Source organism: Callithrix jacchus, chromosome 3 (assembly GCF_049354715.1).
Source record: "Callithrix jacchus isolate 240 chromosome 3, calJac240_pri, whole genome shotgun sequence".
NCBI lineage: Eukaryota > Metazoa > Chordata > Mammalia > Primates > Cebidae > Callithrix > Callithrix jacchus.
The window spans coordinates 153,390,194-153,413,466 of NC_133504.1; the positions used below are offsets into that span (position 1 = coordinate 153,390,194).

The 23,273-nt window shown below is 43.1% G+C and overlaps 1 protein-coding gene across 49 annotated transcripts in view; it reads left to right on the forward strand.

The window, feature by feature from the left end:
• RBM47 (RNA binding motif protein 47) overlaps positions 1 to 22,803 on the forward strand; it is a 202,626-nt gene extending 179,823 nt beyond the window's left edge. For 20 of the 49 annotated variants that reach the window (XM_017970603.4, XM_078367329.1, XM_078367334.1 and 17 more), the window contains 4 exons: positions 7,078 to 8,231; positions 9,298 to 9,504; positions 13,206 to 13,420; positions 20,015 to 22,803. In XM_017970603.4, coding sequence (XP_017826092.1) covers positions 7,109 to 8,231; positions 9,298 to 9,504; positions 13,206 to 13,420; positions 20,015 to 20,254 — 1,785 coding nt within the window. In that variant the 5' untranslated portion in view covers positions 7,078 to 7,108 and the 3' untranslated portion in view covers positions 20,255 to 22,803. The remainder of the gene's footprint in view (positions 1 to 7,077; positions 8,232 to 9,297; positions 9,505 to 13,205; positions 13,421 to 20,014) is intronic. The other 29 variants (XM_078367340.1, XM_078367339.1, XM_078367347.1 and 26 more) reach the window with 3 other exon arrangements.
• Positions 22,804 to 23,273: the final 470 nt, after the last annotated feature.

The window sequence follows — 23,273 nt, forward strand, 5'->3', positions numbered from 1 at the left end:
TCTCATAAATTTGGCCATGGCAGTTAAATGAAAAACAACTTGGAAGAGGGATAAAAGGCAGCCAAACAACACTGTCTTTAAAATATGTTAGAATCTAAGGCTTGGCACGGTGGCTCACACCTGTAATTCCAGCACTTTGGGAGGTGGGCAGATCATCTTGAGGTCAAGAGTTCGAGACCAGCCTGGCCAATGTGGTGAAACCCCATCTCTACTAAACATACAAAAATTAGCTGAGCATGGTAGTGTGCACCTATAATCCCAGCTACTCAGGAGGCTATGCAGATGAATCACTTGAATCCTGGAGGTAGAGACTGCATTGAGCCAAGAATGCGCTACTGCACTCCAGCCTGGACAACAGAGTGAGACTCCATCTGACAAAAAAAGTTAGAATTTAAAAATTGGTCCTGAAACTAAGTTATCATTCAGCATAGGAAATTTATTATACTTATCAAGCAGAATCTATGTGACTTAGCCTCAAGGATGTGCTTTTCCACATTCCTAGACCAGGGGTCAACAGAGCTGGAGAGTAAATACCTTATTTAGCCTTTATGGGCCACACTGTCTGGGTCTCAGCTATTTCACTTTGCCATTGTAGTACAAAAGCAGTCATACATTATCTTTTTTTTTTTTTTTAAAGGATAGGGTTGTGTTCCAATAAAACTTTATTTGTAAAAACAGCAGGCCATATTTGGCCCACAGCCATAGTTTGCCAATGCTGGTCTAAAGCGTGTATAATTAAAATAAATTAAGCATTTCATTACATCTTTGAGAGAAGGGTCATATTAGCTGTATAGCTGCCTTTTTCAAGGTAACTTGAAAATCTTTTGCTTTTTGTTATTGCTGTCTTTGAGACAGCATCTCACTCTGTCACCTAGGCTGGAGTGCAGTGGCGCAGTCGTGGCTCATTACAACCTCAACTTCCTGAGCTCAAGTGATCCTCCCACTTCAGTGTCCTGACTAGCTGGAACCACAGGCACATGCCACCATGCCCAGCTAATTTTCATACTTTTTGTAAAGACAGGGTTTTACCATGTTGCCCAGGTTGGTCTCAAGCTCCTGAGCTTAAGCAGTCGTCCCCCCTCAGCCTCCCAAAGTGCTAGAATTACAGACACAAACCACTGCACCCAGTTTTATTTATCATTTAATATATCTAAGCATTTGGAATCTGAATTCATTGAGTAGCACATCATATAATTTATGTAACTATGGTATATTAAACACGATGATAAGGAGAATAAAATTTGTAGGCCATAAGATATTCTTGAATGTGTTAACCTGAGTCAGTGTACTGCCGCCCCCACCCCCCCCACCGCTTTTTTTTTTTTTGAGACAATCTGGCTCTGTCACCCAGGCTGGTGTGCAGTGGTGTGATTTCAGTTCACTGCAACTTCTGCCTTCTGGGTTCAAACAATTCTCCTGCCTCAGCCTCCCAAGTAGCTGGGATTACAGGCATGTGCCACCATGCCCAACTAATTTTTGTATTTTTAGTAGAGATGGGGTTTCATCATATTGGTCAAGCTGGTCTCAAACTCCTGACTTCGTGATCCATCCTCCCAAAGTGCTGGGATTACATGCATGAGCCACCGCACCTGGCCTCAGTATACCATTTTTTAATGGCCGCTAATGAAATCCTAATTTTATTAACTCTAATTTTTATCTTTTTTGCATCTCTGAACCTTCTTGGTTTTTTTAAGGTTTGTTTTTTTTTTTTTTTGCTGTGATAAATCATACATAACATGTCACCATTTTTCAGTGTATGGTTCAGTGGCATGAAGTATATTCACACTGCTGTGCTGCCATCACCACCATCCATCTCCAGAACTTTATTATCCCTAATTAAAACACCCATATCCATTAAGCACTAATTCCCCACTCCTCCCTTTCTCCGGCCAATGGTAACCACCAGTCTACTTTCTGTCTATGAATTTGACTTCTAGGTACCTTATATAAGTGGAATCATATAATATTTATCCTTTTGTGTCTGGCTGTTTCACTATTAGCATAATGTCTTCAAGGTTCTTCCATATTGTAGCGTGTGTCAGAATTTCATTCAAGGCTGAATAAGCTGGGCATGGTGGCTCATGCCTGTAATCCCAGCACTTTGGGAGGCCAAGGTGGATGGATCACCTGAGGTCAGGAGTTTGAGACCAGCCTGGCCAACATGGTAAAACCCCACCTGTACTAAAAATACAAAAATTAGCCAGGTGTGGTGGTGTGTGCCTGTAGTCCCAGCTACTTGGGAGGCTGAGGTGGGAAAATTGTTTGAATCTGGGAGGTGGAGTTTGCAGTGAGCAGAGATCACACCACTGCACTCCAGGCTCAGGGACAGATTGAGACTCTGTCTACAAAAAAAAAGAAAGAAAAAAAAGGTTGAATAATACTGCATTGTATATGCATACCACATTCTGTTTATAATAATCCATTGATCAACATTTGGGTTACTTCCATCTTTTGACAATTGTAAATACTGTTGCTGTGAACATCATTATACAAGTATCTATTTGAGTCTTTTGGGTGTACACCTAGAAGTGGAATTGATGGATCAAATGGTAATTTTATTTTAATTATTTTTTCTTTCTTTTTTTAATTTTTCTATTTATTTATTTATTTATTTTTGAGACAGAGTCTCACTCTGTTGCCCAGGCTGGAGTACAGTGGTGTGATCTCGGCTCACTGCAACCTCTGCCTCCCAGGTGCAAATGATTCTCCTGCCTCAGCCTCCCAAGTAGCTGGAACTACAGGCATGCGCCACCATGCCCAGCTAATTTTTTTATTTTTCATAGAGACAGGGTTTCACCATGTTGGCCAGGATGGTCTTGATCTCTTGACCTTGTGATCCGCTCACCTCGGTCTCCCAAAGTGCTGGGATTACAGATGTGAGCCACCACGCTCTCAAATGGTAATTCTATGTTTAATTTTTTGAGGAACCATCAAACTGTTTTTCACAGTGGCTATACCATTTTATATTCCCACCAACATTGCATGAGGGTTTCAATTTCTCATGTCCTTGCCAATGCTTATTTCCTGGTTTGTGTTGTTGATTTTTATAATAACCATCCTGATGAGTGTGAAGTAGCATCTCATTGTGGTTCTCACTTGTTTTTATGCCATACTTGTAGTTGGTGTAACAGACACAGCAGAATTGGATATTATGTTAATCAATGTCTGGCTCAAATTTATATATATATATATATATATATGCATGTATGTATGCACTGATTCTTCTCTAAAATTACAACATGTTTTATGAGAACATGTGAACAATAAGATACATAATACAAACATAAGCTCAACTTATGGCAATGGGAAAACTGAAAAAATAGATGAAAACTGAAAAATGAAACTATAAACCCAAATTAGATGAACATGAAAGTGTGTTGTAATTTCCCCTACAGTTACTAAAATTGGGGTGAAAAAATCAATCTCGAATTTCCTAGTGGCCAAAGTAAAAATAAAAACAGGGTCGCTAACAGGAAAAGAAAGGCTTTTCTTGGCTCATTTATGGGAGAAATAAGCTATTGATATTTTTTAATATTTATAGATAATTGTATTGCTGACACTAGCAGATTTCAGACTGAAAGCAAACAGGATTTTTTTTTAATTATTGGGGTTGGGATTGGCAATGACTCCATAGCCTGACTACTGTAAGACTGTTTCTGTGGGTAGAATAGTAGTTTCAGAGTACAGTTGGGGTGACAGGACGGCAACTCCACCATCTCAGCCAAGAGATAAGTTCTATTTCCTTGGACTTTAGTCAGTTAATTTTTTTTTTTTTTTTTTTTTTTTTTGAGACAGAATTTCTCTCTTGTTGCCCAGGTGGGAGGGCAGTGGCGCAATCTTGGCTCACTACAACCTCCATCTCTTGTGTTCAAGTGATTCTCATGCCTCAGTCTCCCTAGTAGCTGGGATTACATGCCCAGCTAATTTTTTGTATTGAATTCCTGACCTCAGGTGATCTGCCCGCCTCAGCTTCCCAAAGTGCTGGGATTATAGGCGTGAGCCACTGCGCCCAGACCAGTTAATGTTTTATACAATACAACAGGTAAAATCTTGAATTGTCTTCTACATGTTTATATACGTACCTGTAATTTCCTGGCCATGTCACAGATTATAACTACATGGGTGTTTATACAAATAATCTTCTTAAAAATATGTACTTATCATCCATTTGGAAGAAGGGAAAGATCATCATGTTCAAATTTGATGTTGAAATTTCTTGGTCGGGTGCTATCGCTCATGCCTGTAATCCTAGCACTTCGGGAGGCTGAGGCAGGAGGATTGCTTGAGCCCAGGAGTTTGGGACTAGCTGAGTAACTTAGTCAGACTCCATTTCTACTTTAACATTGGATCTTTTTTTTTTGTTTCATCTTTTTTTGGGGGGATGTTCCTTTTTTGTGGAGAATGGGGTCTTGCTATATTGCCCAGGCAGATCTCGAACTCCTGGGCTCAAGTAATCCTCCCACCTCTGCCTCCCCAAGAGCTGGGATTGCAGGCACAAGCTACTGTGCCTGGCCTTCCATCTCTATTTAAAAAAAAAGAAAAAAAATATTTTTCAACTTAATACTACAGAAGCTGATGTATCATTTTCCAAGAATACTACCAAAAAAGTCATGAGAACTGGAGCTGTTGTCAAACCAGCTTCCCAGCACTTGAAGAGGAAAAAACAATTAGAAGCCACATGTAACAGATGTTTTTAAAGAACTGAGAAAGTTTGTCTTAAAAATTATGCTAAAATTGAAAGAACTGGCCTAAGATTTTACTCCAAAATTTGGATGAAAGATAATAACTGACATTTCTCGGGCATTTACAATATTCTGGGCATCATTCAAAGTGTTGCATATGTATTAACTCACTCCTCTAAACTTAATGGGGTTAATACTATTACATTCCCATTTTACAGGTAGGGAGACTGAGGTGAGGCCTGGAGCAGCTAACACTGGGAAGTATTAGAGTTGAGATTCGCACACAAACATACACAGTCTGGCTCCAGAAACCACAGGGTTACCTGCTAAACTGTACTGCCTCTTGATATTAGAGCAGATTAACACAGAAGGACTATTTTGGCCATCTGGCAAATAAATAGCTCAGATATCTTTTGTGTTGTTATAGTTTTGTTTTTTCCTTCAATAATCGAACTCACTTTTATTATCCTTCAAATTTCCCTTAATATTCTTGTATACACCTCCTAGTCCTAAATTTTAAAAAATGAATGATACTTCAGGTTCTAATTAACTGATGAAACCTTATACAGTCATTAAAAATGATGTTTTTACAAAGATTTTTAAGAATATGGAGGAATGCTTATAAAATAAAGTCACACCATGTAAGTTAGGAGGAAACCAGGCTTCTCCTCCCCCCACCTCCTCTAAAAAAACATCTAGGAAACTGATGGGAAAGTTTCATTGTGACTCTCATTGGGTAGGAGAATTAGGAATAATTTCTTATGTACTTTTTATAACTTTCTATGAAATTTAACTGAATACTTTTATAGTCCAAAAAATGAAATAGACAGACTTCTGCTTTTTTATTTTTTTTGAGATGGGGTCTTGCTCTGTTGCCCAGGCTGGAGTGCAGAGTGATGCAGTCTCGGCTCTCTGCAACCTCCGCCTCCCAGGTTCAAACAATTCTCCTTCCTCAGCCTCCTGAGTAGCTGGGATTACAGGCTCATGCCAACATGCCCATAATTTTTGTGTTTTTAGTAGAGACAGGTTTCACCATGTTGGTCATGGTGAAACTCAAACTCCTGACCTCATGATCTGCCCACCTCAGCCTCCCAAAGTGCTGGGATTACATGCGTGAGCCATCACATCTGGCCGACTTCATTTTTTAAAAGGCCAACTGGAGCCTTTCATTACAAAAGTATAGTCTGCAGCTCTTCATGATAATCTTATTGCATAATTTAGAATAATTTCCACAGAGCCCTCAGCTGTATAAGTGAAGTTGGCACAGTGCAGACCTACACTGTGATATGTGGCTGTTTAATTAAAATCTAAAATCTAGCTCCTCAGTCACACTAGCCCCATTCCAAGTGCTCAGTAGCCACATGTGGCAAGTGACAACTCTTCTAGCATCATAGAAAATTCTGTTGCCCAGCACTGGTTTAGAAGAAAAAACAGGGAATCTGGAGCCAGAAAACTTGGCATCAAGCCCACCTAGGAGCTGACGCTTGCTGTGTGAAATAGGGCAATTTACTCAACCTCTCTAAGCCTGTTTCCCCATGGCCAAATTGGGACTGAAGATAATACCATTTACCATATACAGAGGTTAAGAAGATTAAGTAAGAGAATGCAGGTGACAGTTCTCTGAAAACAGTAGTGTGGTTTACCAGGTAGCGTTGCTTCCCAAGTCCCCCAGCCTGAAGTCAGCTGGCTCTCTGAGGACTGATTCCAAATCTTTGAATGCTCCACACCAAGAATTTTACCTGAGTGCCACCATCAAAATCAGATTAACTAGCTCTTATTACACAGTTCCTAGACCAAGTTCATGGCAATGTGGGCACTTCATTTCTTCCTTGTAAAAAGCTTCAATACACAGCTCTCTCTATACAATAACACCTCCTAAAAATTGTCTTTAATAATTTAAAATCTTCACTGTAAATACACTGCTGTATTTCCATTCCTACAATGAAAAAGACTGCCTTAAAAAAGAAAAAAACTGTGTTCACCAAAGAAATACATGGAGTTTGTAAAATTCCATATAACAAGGAAATCAGACAGTTAACAGTGCAGGTATTAAGCAAAAGATGTGAGGTTTTTACCAACAATGATAGCAGTTTCTCAAAACTTCAAACTGTCTGGTTTCTGATGAAATGGAAGTACTTGCTCATTGTGAATTTTTTTTTTTAATCTAACTCACTTCTGGGTTTCTCTGCAAAACAACGTAACTATTTCAGACAAGTGGAGGGCTTCTGCATTGAATGCCTCCATCCTAGTTCTCATTTAAGCCACCTCCCCCCGCACCCCCCCACCACCCCCGCACCCCGTGGCCTATGAATGCATACTTGCAAGGCTACTAAACCCAATCCGAAGGAGGCAGGCTCCAGCAGTTCGCCACTCACGCTCCTTTCTGCTTCCCCAGGTTTCCGCCAGCTGTGGATGCCTTTGACATTATGACCGCAGAGGATTCCGCCGCAGCCATGAGCAGCGACTCGGCCACCGGGTCCTCAGCCAAGGTGCCTGACGGCGTGGCGGGCGCGCCCAACGAAGCAGCGCTGCTGGCGCTGATGGAGCGCACCGGCTACAGCATGGTGCAGGAGAACGGGCAGCGCAAATATGGCGGCCCGCCGCCTGGCTGGGAGGGCCCGCACCCCCAGCGCGGCTGCGAGGTCTTCGTGGGCAAGATCCCGCGTGACGTTTATGAGGACGAGCTGGTGCCCGTGTTCGAGACCGTGGGCCGCATCTACGAGCTGCGCCTCATGATGGACTTCGATGGCAAGAACCGCGGCTACGCCTTCGTCATGTACTGCCACAAGCACGAGGCCAAGCGCGCCGTGCGCGAGCTCAACAACTACGAGATCCGCCCAGGCCGCCTGCTGGGCGTGTGCTGCAGCGTGGACAACTGCCGCCTCTTCATTGGCGGCATCCCCAAGATGAAGAAGCGCGAGGAGATCTTGGAGGAGATCGCCAAAGTCACCGAGGGCGTGTTGGATGTGATCGTCTACGCCAGCGCGGCCGACAAGATGAAGAACCGCGGCTTCGCCTTTGTGGAGTACGAGAGCCACCGCGCGGCTGCCATGGCGCGCCGCAAGCTCATGCCCGGCCGTATCCAGCTGTGGGGCCACCAGATCGCCGTGGACTGGGCAGAGCCCGAGATCGACGTGGACGAGGACGTGATGGAGACCGTGAAGATCCTCTACGTGCGCAACCTCATGATCGAGACCACCGAGGACACCATCAAGAAGAGCTTCGGCCAGTTCAACCCTGGCTGCGTGGAGCGCGTCAAGAAGATCCGCGACTACGCCTTCGTGCACTTCACCAGCCGCGAGGACGCCGTGCATGCCATGAACAACCTCAACGGTACCGAGCTGGAGGGCTCATGCCTGGAGGTCACGCTAGCCAAGCCCGTGGACAAGGAGCAGTACTCGCGCTACCAGAAGGCGGCCAGGGGTGGTAGCGCAGCCGAGGCGGCCCAGCAGCCCAGCTACGTGTACTCCTGTGACCCCTACACGCTGGCCTACTATGGCTACCCCTACAACGCCCTCATCGGGCCCAACAGGGACTACTTCGTGAAAGGTTAGTGGGGGCTCTTCTCCTGGGGCGGGGGTGGGGGGGGCAAGAACGTTGCCTCCTAGGGAGGGGGCATCAGGGATATTGTGGCTGGCATTTGCTGAGCTGGTAGGCGCCAAGGGCCCTCCCACCCCCGTTTTGGGTTTGCATTTTGGGTCCTGTTCTTTACTGGCAGCGAAGGGCCATCATTTCTACAGCATGGATAGAAATACAGATCGTTCTGGGGTGAGCGGCAAAATCACAGAGGTGTGCAAGCGCTGACATTCCACCTTGCTGGGGCCCATCGGGTTACCTGGGGCTAGTCCACCAATCTCTTGGTGTTTAGGTTAAAACCTGCTTGTGATATTAAATCTTAAGAATTGGTGGAGTCAATGATTTTTAGTTTTGTTTTTTGTTATCGTTAATTAGGATGTAATGAAACCCAGCATTACCTGGAAAATAAGATACATAGATCTGCGTCCTCTTCTCTGATTAGCTGGGTCTGTGACTTTAGTCACTTTAACCTCCCCTGGCCTGTTTTCTCAAGCATGAAATGAGGAAGGTGGACTAGCAAATCCTCTTCCAGATCTGACTTTTTATAAAAAATTTATTTAGTATTGTGTGTGTGTATATATATATATATATATATATATATATATATATATATATATATTTGGAGCCCATTAAAAAATTGTCTCACCATATTGCCCAGGCTGGTCTCGAACCCCTGGGCTCAAGCCATCCTCTTACCTCAGCCTCCCAAAGTACTGGGATTACAAGCGAGATACTGTCCCCTCCCTTTTTTTTGGTGTCGGGGAGGGTAGACTGTGAATGTTTTCCTTTACTGAAATTGCAGACACAATCCTAGGAACTCACCCTGCAGGTTTGCCCCTTGTGCTACGCAGACTTGCTTAGGATACAAATCTAGGCTGAAATGGAATGTTGGAAGCATCTTTATCAGCCCATTAAAGAGCAAAGGTGTAGCCTCCTGCAACTTAAGACTGGAGCAGTTAAATGCCAAGAACTGAGGGCTGAGGTCTCCTCCAGCACCATCACATTGGTTGCTCATCATCTTTTGTGTTGTTATTCCAAGCAGGCAGCATAAGAGGCCGAGGGCGAGGAGCAGCTGGCAACAGAGCCCCGGGGCCCAGGGGTTCCTACCTCGGGGGATATTCTGCTGGCCGTGGTATATATAGCCGATATCATGAAGGGAAAGGAAAGCAGCAAGAAAAAGGATATGAACTTGTGCCGAATCTGGAAATCTCTACCGTTAATCCAGTTGCCATTAAACCTGGTGCAGGTCAGTATGAACCAGACTTGAGAATGCATTCATTCAGCATAAACCCCAGCCCTTCTCTTTGAAGTAAGTCCAAACCTTATTCAGGCTCTCACAGCTACGCGTGGGTTCTCTTCTCCTAGGCAGCTAGAGACAAGGCAAAAAGACAATGGCAGGGCCGGGCGCGGTGGCTCACGCCTGTAATCCCAGCACTTTGGGAGGCCGAGGCGGGTGGATCACAAGGTCAAGAGATTGAGACCATCCAGGTCAACATGGTGAAACCCCGTCTCTACTAAAAATACAAAAAATTAGCTGGGCATGGTGGCACGTGCCTGTAATCCCAGCTACTCAGGAGGCTGAGGCAGGAGAATTGCTTGAGCCCAGGAGGCGGAGGTTGCTGTGAGCCGAGATTGCGCCATTGCACTCCAGTCTGGGTAACAAGAGCGAAACTCCGTCTCAAAAAAAAAAAGACAATGGCCCCCTGGACCTCCTTATCTAGAACTTCAGGGGTTGGTGTGGCTTTGACTATGTTCAAATCAAACGTGCCTGCAGTAAGGTTTTCAAAGGGGCATCACCAGTTGTTAGGCTTTCTCCCAGTCTGTGGCTAAGTAGATAGAGTTGTGGGGGAAGAAAGGAAGAACATGGGGCTGTTTGTACCTTCTATCAGGTAAATCCGACTTTTCCATACTCAGGCCTAACTCTGCCCCAACCATCTGAAGACAGAGGGGAGACCTTACTGCCCCATTGTGAGAGTTGTTGGGAAGGGCAGAAAATTCCCTTTCAGGAGTAAGCAGCATGTCCCTTGTCATGGTCTGAGCAAACAAGAATGCTTGGGGACAAGGAGTGGTGACAGATTTTTGTTGTTTTTGAGGCAGGGTCTTGCTCTGTCAATCAAGCTGGAGTGCAGTGGCTTGATCTCAGCTCACTGCAACCTCTGCCTCCCAGGTTAAAATGATTCTCCTGCCTCAGCCTCCCAAGTAGCTGGAGATACAGGCGCACACCACCATGCCCATCTAATTTTTGTATATTTAGTAGAGACGGGATTTCACCATGTTGCCCAGGCTGGTCTTGAAATCTTGACCTCAAGTGAACAGCCCACCTCAGCCTCCCAAAGTGATGGGAATACAGGCATGAGCCACCTCGCCTGGCCTTCAGTGAAAGTTTTTGCAGCTAGTTCCCTGGTTTCTAATTTCCAGCACTCATTTCTTCTTCTAGCTGGATCAGTAGATTGGGAGTAGGGGTGCTCAAGTATTTCAAGCCAGGGACCTTGAACTTTGCTTTCACCTCCAGGCCCCACAAACCTGTTTATCAATGTTGTTAGTGCCCATGGTTCTCTAATGTGAGGCCAGTCTTCCAATCCGAACCTGCAAAGAATATTAACTCCATATGTGAGTCTAGCATAAACTCACACAGCACCCCACACAAGCATCCAAACAGATGGAAAGTTCAGTCCATGGGTAATTGGCATGACCCTCCTCCAGACCCCCTCCTGGCTTCAGTGCGGGTAGATTGAAGAACTTTCTGGAGCCCAGCTACTCCATTTTTCTTCTGGTTGAGATTGTACACTTCATTCCCTAGCTAAAATAGAGTCAAGGAATCTGTGCATTTGGGACATAGGTACACATTGGCCTCATAGGGTTAAAAAGCATTTCCTCAATTGAACTTTCTTTTGATACATCTAGTAATGATTTTTATTTATTTTTTTTTTTGCCTGTGTAAAAATTCTGCAATTTCTGCAGTTAAGTGACTCCTTAGACTAGGTTTCCTTACAAATGTCATTGACATTATGAGCAAAGTGAATCTGATCCTATAGCTCTATAACTTCATAAAATAGAGCCTGGATATAGGAGTTGTCACTTCCACTTATTGGGAAGGGGACTCCTGTTAGCAAGCTACCAGAGCTTAAGGCTTAACAAGAGAAAAGAACGGTTAAATAATCTTTAGCCGTGTAAAGTTGTGTCCTGGAACCTGAGATAGAAATTCTTATGGGCTGATGGCCAGAACAATTCAGTTACTTTGTACAACCCCTTGTAGCTTAAACTCACAACCCTCTCTGGGCCCTATCTGTTGGCATCTATTTCTGGTCATCCAGAAAATGAGAACATTTTATTTTAGGAGAGGCACCAGGGTGGTGACGAAGTATCTGGGCACAAGACAGATGGAAGCTATGATTAGAAAGGCAGGTAAAAGATTTGGTTAAGGTTTTAGGTATATTTTATCGAATGGCTGCATCATTGTTTAGCTTACAATCATTTGTCACTTTACCTTTGATCAAGTCTATCTTTATTAGGATAAATGTACCCACAGTTGGAGAAAAACCAGAAATAGAAAGATTCTTTGTGTACACATTTCATATTTTTGCTTATCCTTTTAACACACACAAACACATACACCACCACCACGACCCCACTCTCTCACACACACACACACACACACACACACACACACATCAGGGCTTATATCTTTTCCTTTTCACCTCTTCTTACTGTAACTTGACATTCAGATCCAGTAGCTGCTACCTGTTTGAATCTCTGGTTGAAATCATAATTTTGGACTTGACTCGCAGAAATTCTTTGAATTGGCAGGTCCCACTAAAAGCTAATCACTCCACTGCTTCACTACTTCGAGTGGGGATGAGGAAATTGAGTAATGTCCTATTTCTTTACCATGTGTTTTTCCTTGAATCGGTAATGTTGAAATCTGAAATACAGGGTGGGGAGGATGTACACAGGTCTGAGTTCTCAGAATGAAACTCAACAGCACCTGTTTCTTAAACAGTAGTGAAAGTGAATAAAAGGCCCTGGGCTGGTCGTGAGTGAGGTGAGTAAGAGGGAACAGGCAGGCCTGACTCTCACAGGTGGTTGGCCTCAAGCCTCTGATCTCACTTCTTCATCTAAGCCATTTTCCCATAGTCAGAGGCCCTTTCTTGCTCAGTAGGACATCAAGAATAAGATTCAAACTGTGATTTTTCTGTAGAAATAGTAGACAATATTGGTACAGAAGCCTAACTCTAGGGTTCTCTTCCAGGACAGGCAGGGGAGTTACCTGCCACCTCCCACCCCTGCCTCTTGGGGAGCAGGCATCTGGATACGTGGTGTGTACTCAGAGAACAGCAGTGAGCAAAGAGAGACCTATGACCTCTAAACATGGTTTTAAAAGTTACCTTAGGCCAGGCGCAGTAGCTTACGTCTGTAATCCCAGTGCTGTGGGAGGCCAAGGCAGGTGGATCGCTTGAGCTCAGAAGTTCAAGACCAGCCTGGGCAACATGGTGAAACCCTGTCTCTACAACAACAACAAAAACTAGCTAGGCAAAGTGGCCTGCACCTGTAGTCCCAGCTACTCAGGAGGCTGAGTTGGGAGGATCACTTGAGCCCAAGAGATTAACGCTGCAGTGAGCCTTGATTGCACCACTGCATTCCAGCCTGGGCAACAGAGTGAGACCCTGTCTCAAAAAAAAAAAAGGTTTTTTGGCCAGGCACGGTGGCTCATGCCTGTAATCCCAGCACTTTGGGAGGCAGGCGGATCACGAGGTCAAGAAATCGAGACCATCCTGGCCAACATGGTGAAACTCCATCTCTAAAATAAATAAATAAATAAAAATTTTATTTTAAAAAAAAAAAGTTTTTTAAAAAAGTAAAAATAAAAAATACCTTAGAGCAAGTGATGGACCCCCCCTTAGCAACTGAAAGTGAGTGACCCGTTTTTCCTTCTTGCTTCTCTTACAGTAGCCATCCCTGCCATTGGGGCTCAGTATTCCATGTTTCCAGCAGCTCCAGCCCCTAAAATGATTGAAGATGGCAAAATCCACACAGTGGAGCACATGATCAGCCCCATTGCCGTGCAGCCAGACCCAGCCAGTGCTGCCGCTGCCGCTGCCGCTGCCGCCGCCGCCGCCGCAGCCACTGTCATTCCTGCTGTGTCGACGCCACCACCTTTCCAGGTAGAGTTCTCGTGGCAGTCATTGTCATTTGTGTGTGAAGCCTCTCTTTCTCATGGATTCATTCAGTATTCAGCACTGAGAATTTACTGTGTGCCTGGCTATGTTGGGTGACAGGAAGCATTTTGAATATGAATTATGACAAAAAAATTTTAATTAATTGTACTACCCTAATAATATTATTGTATTAAGGATGGGAAGCAATATGCAAAAATGGCATGTATCATTTTCATAGTGTCATAATATGGTGCTTTTTTTTTTTTTTTTTTTTTTTTTTTTGAGACAGTCTTGCTCTCTTGCCCAGGCTAGAGTGTACTGGCGCAATCTCAGCTCACTGCAACCTCTGCCTCCCAGATTCAAGCAAGTCTCCTGCCTCAGCCTCCCGAGTAGCTGGGGCTACAGGTGTGTACCACACCCAGTTAATTTTTTGTATTTTTAGTGAGATGGGGTTTCACCATGTTAGCCAGGAAGGTCTCAATCTCCTGACTTCATGGTCCTCCTGCCTGAGCCTCCCAACATGCTGGGATTACAGGCGTGAGCCACCACGCCCAGCCTTGTACATTTTTTTTTTTAACAGCACTGGATAATTTTTCACTCATGTTGTTAAAGAACTGACACACAAAGTCCAGAGAGCAATTTAATATCTTCACATTTCAAACTGCAGCTCAATGAAGATGTTTAAAAAACAACCCCTGCGTGTGTGTGTTTGTGTGTGTGTGTGTGTGCTTGTGCGTGTGCGTGTGCATGTGCATGCATGCAGTGTGTGCGTAGAGGGGGAGGAGAGAGAGAGAAAGAACAACTGTATAGCTATGTAAAATCTTATGCTGGGTATACTGGCTTATGCCTGTAATTCTAACACATAGTGGGGCCAAGGTGGGAGGGTCACTTGAGGCCAGGAGATCAAGACCAGCCTGGGCAACATGGTGAGACACTGTCTCTACAATTTTTTTTTTTTTAATTAGCCTGGCATGGTGGCATATGCCTGTAGTCCCAGCTATTGGGGAGGCTGAGGCAGGAGGACCCCTTGAGTCCTTGACGCCAAGGCTGCAGTGAGCTGTGATTGCACCACTGCACTCCAGCCTGGGCAACAGAGTGAGACCCTGTCTCAAAAAAAATTTTTTTACAAAATATGCCCTTAATCCTCTCCTCCAACCGTATCTTTCACTGTTCTGCTATCTCTTCCCAAACTCATGTTACCATGTTGGCCTCCTTCCCCACCTTCGTTCATAGTGTATCCATGGTTTCTTTATTCTCATCTCTTCCGCAGAATCTTCCCCATCCACCTTCTAGAGAAATTTTCTCTCCTGTACTCATTACTGCATCATTACTTGGCCTATGGCTGCCAGTGTGTTCTGTCTCCCAATGAAAATGAAGCTCCTCCAGACCAAAGGCTGTGTCTGTCTTGTTTCTTTTATCTTCACCTCATAGGACATAGGACATCCATTTAACAGAAGAAAATCTTGTTAAAGCTATTCTCTGTGAGGCAGTGAGTCATGAATACCAATCACAAGTACTCAGGCCCAAGATCCCTCATCCAAATGAATAAGAATTATCCAGGGTACTTTTTTGATTTTTGGTTTTTTTGAGACAGAGTCTCACTCTGTCACCCAGGCTGGACTGCACAGCTCACTGCAACCTCAACCTCGCCGGCTCAAGCAATCCTCCTACCTCAGCCTCACAAGTAGTTGGGACCCAGACACGCATCACCGTGGCAGGCTAACTTTTTTATTGTAGAGGTAAAATCTTGCTATGTTGCCCAAGCTGGTGTTGAACTCCTTGACTCAGGCAATCCTCCCACCTGATCCTCCCAAAGTGCTGGGATTACAGGCATAAGCCATCAACTACATTTTTTTAAAAATGGAGATTCTTAGATTCTAAGCCCTGAAGATTCCAATTCAGTCAAACTGGACTGGAGTCCTTGTCTTGACTGCATTATTCAGAAAGCGCAGACTAATTGAAGTTTTATTTATTTTCCAGTATGTTATTATTCTTTAACTTGGGATCTCTGAAAGACAAAAAAAAAGAATTGGTTGTAAATGACTCACACTGTAGAATGACAACTAAGCGTAATTATACTTGTGGACTGGTGGTAAATATTTGCAATAACTTAGCAGCAATACTTACTGGAATTCTAATAATTTCTAATTTTTCTTTACTAAGAAATTCATGAACATTTGTCTTTGATGTGTACTGTGAGTTCTGGTCAGGTCCAAATTCCAGGCACCATAATCATGTTCTGACGATATCATGACTATTTCTGTCTCCTATCAGTCTGCACTGGCTGTTGTCATCAGGGTCCTTATTTACAGTCTTTGCTTATGAATTTGCTCAAAGTACAATCATTATGCATTGATTCCTTTGGAGACTTTTTCCTCCTCTACATTCTGCAGAATGCCTGGGAGCTACTTTTTAACCTGAGACTGGCTTCTTTGGATGTATGGTGGCTGGGTTTCTCTCTTCATCTAAGTACTCTGTGTCTTCGTCTGAAATCTTTCAACCTGCGCTCTCTGACATGTTCAGCCTTCCACCTCTTTTGAATTCTCTGCCAAACTGCAGCAGAGGAAGGAGCGTGTTAAGCACCACTGAGTGGAGGGAAGAACACCTTTCTGAGTGGGAGCCACGCCGGAAACTGATGGCTTTCAGGACCTACCTAAGCAGCGCCTTTGATCATCCTCCCCTACCTTGTGGTTGCTGGGGGGTGTTCCTGTTTAGCCATTTTATATCCAAAATTTCATGAAGTTTTTGCAAGCAATAAATAAATATTTGCCGGTATAGACTTTATCAGTTTTTCAAACTTCTCATAGTGTTCTCAGTCTTAACAACACCTCTTGGTGTAGCTAGAGCAAGGATAGACCATTCCTCCTTGACAGGAGTGAAGACTGCAGAGACTCTTCACCTGAATTAGAGGCACTTTTTTTTCTTTTTTCTTTTCTTTTGAAATGGAGTCTCGCGCTGTCATCCAGGCTGGAGTGCAGTGGTGCGATCTTGGCTCACTGCAACCTCCGCCTCCAGGGTTCAAGCAATTTTCCTGCTAGAGGCACTGTTTAAAGGTGGGTTAATGTTCCTCCCACTACCACCATTGCATTTTTCTTTTTTCCTGCTCTTTGCTGATGCTGTATTAATGCAATTGTATAGTGGTCCCCGCTTATCCATGGGGGATACATTCCAAAACCCCTGGTAGATGCCTGAAACACAGATATTAACAAACCCATAATATACTATGCATGACTTTCCTTCTTTACAATTTCACAAATAGAAAATTTCTTTCTTACTGTAGCTTAGCAACCTCAGCATAGGATTTTTTTCTTCCATTATTAAGTAGCGAACTTTCCCCTTTTCACTGAGAGGAAGGCCCCTAGTGCTCCTCTTTGTCATATCCAAATTGCCAACATGACTACTCTTGCACTTTGGGGCTGATATTAAGTAAAATAAGGGTTCCTTGACAGTCAGTCTGATAACCCAGATGGCTACTAAGTGGGATGGACGTGGGACATAGACATTGTGGTTTTCCTGGACAAAGGGATGACTGGCATCCCAGTCAGGACAGAGAGGGATGGCATGAGATTTCACGGAACTACTCCTCAGAAAAGGTGCACAATTTCAAACTTATGAATTGTTTATTTCTGAAATTTTCCGTTTAATATTTTCAGACTTCAGTTGACCACAGGTAACTGAAACCATGGAGAGCAAAGCCAAGTGCTTTCCCATATGTTCTCATTTTACACATAAGAAAATGAAGGCCCAGCAGGGTGATAGAATTGCTGGCCAGGAGTAGAATTGGGATTGGGAGATCAGATGCCTGATCTGTGTATGCTGTGTCCTGATAGTGTGGTGAATGCCATCATAAAAGGGACATCACAGGAATGGAGAGAGAAGCCATGGGTTTGGGGAGCTACTCTTGATTCCAGGCTGTGAGCCAGTGACCGTTCATGTGCGTAGCTTGTCAGAGTGAGCAGCCTGAACCCAGGGGTGGGGCTGGCCTGTAGCACATGGAAAGGTTTCTCTCACATGTCACCTTCCCTGCGATTTCCTCCCTTTTTGCACTGGTTATTCAATTACATCCACACGTGTGGAAAAGATGGCTTGTGTCTTGCTGTGAACCACAGTCGAAATTTCCAGTTCTGGAGCTCCTCTCCCTGGCTGTAAAAAGCCACAGATGAGACACTCGTTGTTGCGTGTTGTAGAAAGCAAGTTCACATGGGGCTAAAAGTGCAGGCTCCAGTGTCACACATGGCCTTGCCTAAAAGCTGTGTCACTTTGTGCAGGTCATTTAACACATCCACACAACTCCATATAATCAGAGAATCAACTCTACTGTGTGATGATTCAATACTGTCATGCAAATAAGGCACTTAGCGTAGTGTCTGGCAGACAGTAGTCGCTGAGTTTGGGGGTTTGTTTGTTTGTGACAGGGTCTCACTTCCATTGCCCAGGCTGGAGTGCCATGGTGTGATCTTGGCTCACTGCAGCCTTGAATCCCCAGGTTCAGGTGATCCTCGTGCCTCAGTCTCCTGAGTAGCTAGAACTACAGGAGTATGCACCACTGTGCCTGGCTAAGTTTTGTATCGTTTGCAGAAACAAGGTTTCACTCTGTTGCCCAGACTGGTCTCGAACTCCTAGCCTCAAACCATACTCCCACCTCAGCCTCCCAAAGTGCTGGGATTATAGGCATGAGCCACCTCACTCAGCCTCAGAGTTGTTATTAATCGTTATAATTATAAATTAAAATTATTATAATTACCATTTGATTATAGTTGAAAACAGTACTTTTATGCTAGAAGTTCCTTTGAGCCCAATTTTGTGGCTCCAATTTGCAAATTTTGTAAGAGATATTAGAGCTAATTCCTTTATAAAAATCCAGGAAGAAATAATTATTTTAATTCACCATTTCATATATGCTGCATTGTTTATTTTGATGATGTATTAAGATATAGGGGGCCAGGTGCGGTGGCTCACGCCTGTAATCCTAGCACTTTGAGAGGCCAAGGTGGGTGGATCACCTGAGGTCAGGAGTTCAAGACCAGCCTGGTCATCATGGTGAAACCCCATCTTTAAAAAACTAACTAAATAAATAAAGATATAGGGAGACCATACCAGCATTTCCTACAAGGCATTCTATGGATCAGGAGGTACAATCAATATTTTGTTAAATGAATGTTTTATTTTATCCAAAATCCCTTTTCAATGAAGCATCTCACAGAACTTATTCCCTGGCAAACACTTTGGGAAACACTGAACCACAGTCTTCCCATTCGTACTCCTGTTTGTTCTGAAAACATCTTATGTTGCACTCAAGTAGACAGAAGGAAGTAGCAGGGGCTTTTCTAGAGCCAGTGGAGGCCGTCAGCAGGTTAGGCAGCTTTACATAGCTTGTCCTCCCTCACTTCCTCATTTGGAAACTGCTCCTTCTCCTCAAAGCCCAGCTCAAATATCCTTGCTGCTGGGACATTTTCTCCAACTTCCCCATTAGTTGGTTCTTTGTCTAAGTTTCTACAACAATTTGTATACACAGTGGTGTCATCTCTTAGGTGGGAGATGATAGAAACCATCACACTGGCTGAAAATTGTATATGGTCACTTATTTAAGGTCACAGCTTAAGAAACTTGCCCTTTGGAGATCAGTATATTTGGTTTCATTAAGTTGACCAGTCTGTTCTCCTCTCTTTTTGAGACAGATCATGTTCTTTCAGTAAGTATGAATTGAGGCAGCTGGCATGTATCTAGGGGCATGTATTAAGGAAAAATACGGATTTTTAATGACTGTGAAATCAACTGCTGGATGGTAGATTCTCAGCTGCCTTCTCTAGCTCACTCTGGGGCATAGACTGATTGAGTGGAATGATGGGTAGAAGATTCCAGAATACAGTACAAAGAATGTCCTCCTTATTCACAGGTTCTGCATCTGGATTCAACCAACCATGGCTTGAAAAAATAAAGACAATAAAAAATAACAATACAACAATAAAAAATAATACAGATGTTAAAATACAACATAGCAACTATTTATATAACATTTGCACCATATTAGGTATTATAAGTACTCTGGAGAAGATTTTAAAGTATATGGGAGAGCCCAGGTATGGTGGCTCATGCTTGTAATCCTATCTCTTTGGGAGGCTGAGATAGGAGGATTGCTTGAGGCCAGGAGTTCGAGACTGGCCCTGAGCAACATAGTGAGAACTTGTCTCTATGAAAAAAAAAATGTTTTTATAGTATACAGGAGGATATGCATAGGTTAAATACAAATACGCCATTTTCTCTCAGGGACTTGAGCATCTGCGGATTTTGGTAGCCATGGAGGTCCTAGAGCCAATCCCCCGTGAAGATACTGAGGGACAACTGTATTTCAACTTTCCCTCAGCCTTCCAGGCCGCTCACTTTCACAAGGTCGAGTTGCCAAGTTTGAGGATGCAGCTCCACCTGACCTCTTCAATGGCTCTCATCCCACTTCCTTATAATTGTTATTCAATGGCCCCTCTGCCTTCCTCTCCCTTGCTATCACTTCTTTGTACTCCCAACCCCTGGGAGATGCTTGTTGATGAATGGATGATAGGTACATACACATGTTCAGGAAGGCTCCTTTTTGTCTCTTCTCAGGGCCGCCCAATAACTCCAGTATACACGGTGGCTCCAAACGTTCAGAGAATTCCCACTGCCGGGATCTATGGAGCCAGTTACGTGCCATTTGCTGCTCCGGCCACAGCCACGATCGCCACACTACAGAAGAACGCGGCAGCTGCAGCTGCCGTGTATGGAGGATATGCAGGCTACATACCTCAGGCCTTCCCCGCTGCTGCCATTCAGGTCCCCATTCCCGACGTCTACCAGACATACTGAGGCTGGTGACCAGAGTGAAGACAGACCACACAAATGCCACTGAAGGAACGCTTGACTATTTATGAAGAAGGAATGTGTTGGATTCGCACATGCAACCTGAAAGTGAAGAATGTTCAGATGTATTCCTAAAATATTTTATATACATGAAGTTTTCACTAGTTTTTTAAGACTATTTTCAACTTAGCAGGCCTGCGTTCATACATTTCCAAAAGACTCGCCTGGCTCGTGCCTTCATAGCATCTTTTAAAAATTTGTATGCTGTACTACATTTGTATACAGGTTTTTGTTGTCGTTGTTGTTTTAAGGATATATTTTCAGTATGAAGGTTATTTTCTTAACTTCTGCACTCCAGAGATTTCTATTTTGTAGTACCTTCAATAATATATCAGCTATATATTGAAAAAGCACACTTGAGCAGCTAGGGAACTATTTTGAAAAATAGATTCAATATTTAAAGATACAAACAGTAGTGCTTAAAAATACTACATAAAACATTATTTTAAAGGTTATACTGGAAAGTGCAATTTTAAAATGAGGAAAACCTCTGTATTTCTGCTGGCATTAAGGGTTGACGGTGTCACCATGTGTCATCCATGGCGGTACTATTTTTTAAAAGAAACACTCAATCTCTCCTTAGGCCAACATTGAAAAGACTTGCCACACTCCTGAGTCAAAACACTGGAAAGCTGTCCTCTGCCACCATTAGCCGGGGCTCATTCTCCATGTGCCTTAGCCTTGAACATGCCCCCGAGACCCCCACCTCTCATCTCTTCCCCTCCCCACCAAATTCCTAGTCCCATCGCAATGTCTGGCAAGTCTAGGACTGATGAATAGCTCTGATAGAAGAGCTGGTGGCTTTTATACTTCTTCCTGGGTTTTTGTTGGGGTTTGTTGTTTCGTTGTATGTTTTTTTGTTTTGGTTTGGTTGGGGAAGTATTATCTTCTATGTGTGCTATTTTCAGTAGCAGAGTAAGCACAGATTTTAATCAGGTTGCATAAGACACCTTTGCATAGCTATTTAATTGCCCATTATAAAACTTTAATGCCATTTCTAATGCTTTTATTTGTTTTTGAAGTATGAGTTTGTAGGGACAAAGAATGTATGTGATTGTAGACAAGACCCCCCCCCAGAGACTCTTGTCAGCAGAAAGTGATGCTTCTAGTTGCCTTATCAAGTTTCATGCAGAAATGTCTGTGGTCCTCAAGGGTGTTGGAAACATTATGTTTATTAAATGGGCCTCTCTTCTCTTGTCGTGCACTTGATGGGCAAACTGAATTGGGGTGTACACATCCAGGAGGAGGAAGAGAGACCTGGAGAAGTTTAAAGGTAGTTTGTAAATATCTTCTAATGCTTGTTTTTAGTCCTTTTATGTTGCAGAAGTTTATGATATGTAGTTTAATGCAAAATGAAACCATTTTATTTCAATGTTATTAAAAAGGTTTGTTTTATTAGGAAGTTAATGTATTGTTGCAGTGTTTTGTGCCTGTTTAAAGGCTTTTTGTTTAGCAGAGTGAATGTAAAATACAGTAAAATGTTAAGGTTGTCATCTACTTTTTTCGGAAATATGTCAACTTGGAATTTTTTTTTAAAGGCTCAATCAAGGAAGTGAGGTGTGCAATAAGATAGCAAATACGCAGTTGCATTTTTATGTCATGTTAGAGATCCATACAATCTTGCCACTCACGGGGTTTTCGTTGATGGCTGAATTCTTGTGGATTAATAAGAGGATCATGCCCTTAGCAAGTACTTTTGTTTTGTTATAAATTAAGAGATTCCCAAATGCCTTTCCCCCCCTCATCTTGAGATGAGTTTTTATATATAAGCAATATTTATTTAACTATTCTATAAAATTATTGAGTGCCTGCTGAGGCCTTTAAATATTCCTAACATTCCTTTCCATCATTCTCAGATGACATAAAGTAATCGTGCAATGTTCCTGATGATGTACCCACAAGCTTCATTCAAACTCAAATCTGTTGGAATGAGTGACTCAACAAAATGTAATTCAGATCAGATCCTCATCCTTTGTGCGAAAAAAAGTACTCTCCTTCTAGTGAAGGATTGTCACAGAGGTTCACTGGATGAAACTCTGACCCAGTATTCTTACTGTATTTTACATATGCCTGTAAATTATTTGCAAAAGAAAAAAAAAGAAGAAAAGAATGAAAGAAAATTTAAAAACAAATGATGCCTTAACATGGCAACCACCAAACTCTCTTAGAAACATATGTTGGTGACAGAGCCAGTTAAGTATCAGTGAGCCTCCTACCTGGGACTTATCTGTTCCTATTGTTTCAAAACCATTTCATGTACACTACTGAGGTAAGTTTATAACTTGAAATGTGAACTTTTTTTTTTTTTAGGGTTAAGAACAAACTATATAAATGTAAAAAAAAAGTTTTAGAGTTCTGTTTTCAAACATTGCTAGTAGTTTAGTTAACTTTAGCTGCTTTATATTTGAAAAGCTTTTATTTAGATCTTGCTCCATTTACAGTACATTCTTAGGATGTATGTAGTAAATAAAGCTTCCTTTAAAGCAGTTGCAAAACCTTAATTGTGTGTTTTCTTTATACTGAATTATTGTTTCTAAAAATGTTAGGGAAACCCTGATAGCATAGAAAGGATTGGCTAATTTGATATTTTCTGTTGGAGAAATCAGCAAGTTACAGTCATGTGTTTGTCTTGGGGTAACCATTGAAGATGGGTTACGTAGACCGGGTGTGGTGGCTTATGCCTGTAATCCCAGCACTTTGGGAGGCCAAGCTGGGTGAATCACCTGAGGTCAGGAGTTTGAGACCAGTCTGGCCAACATGGTGAAACCACATCTCTATTAAAAATACAAAAAAAATTAACTGGGCATAGTAGTGCATACCAGCTACTCGAGAGGCTGAGGGAGGAGAATCACTTGAACCCAGAAGGCACAGGTTGCAGTGAGTTGAGATCATGCCATTGCACTCCAGCCTGGGCAACAGGAGAAAAACTCAGTCTCTCTCTCTCTCTCTCTCTCTCTCTCTCTCT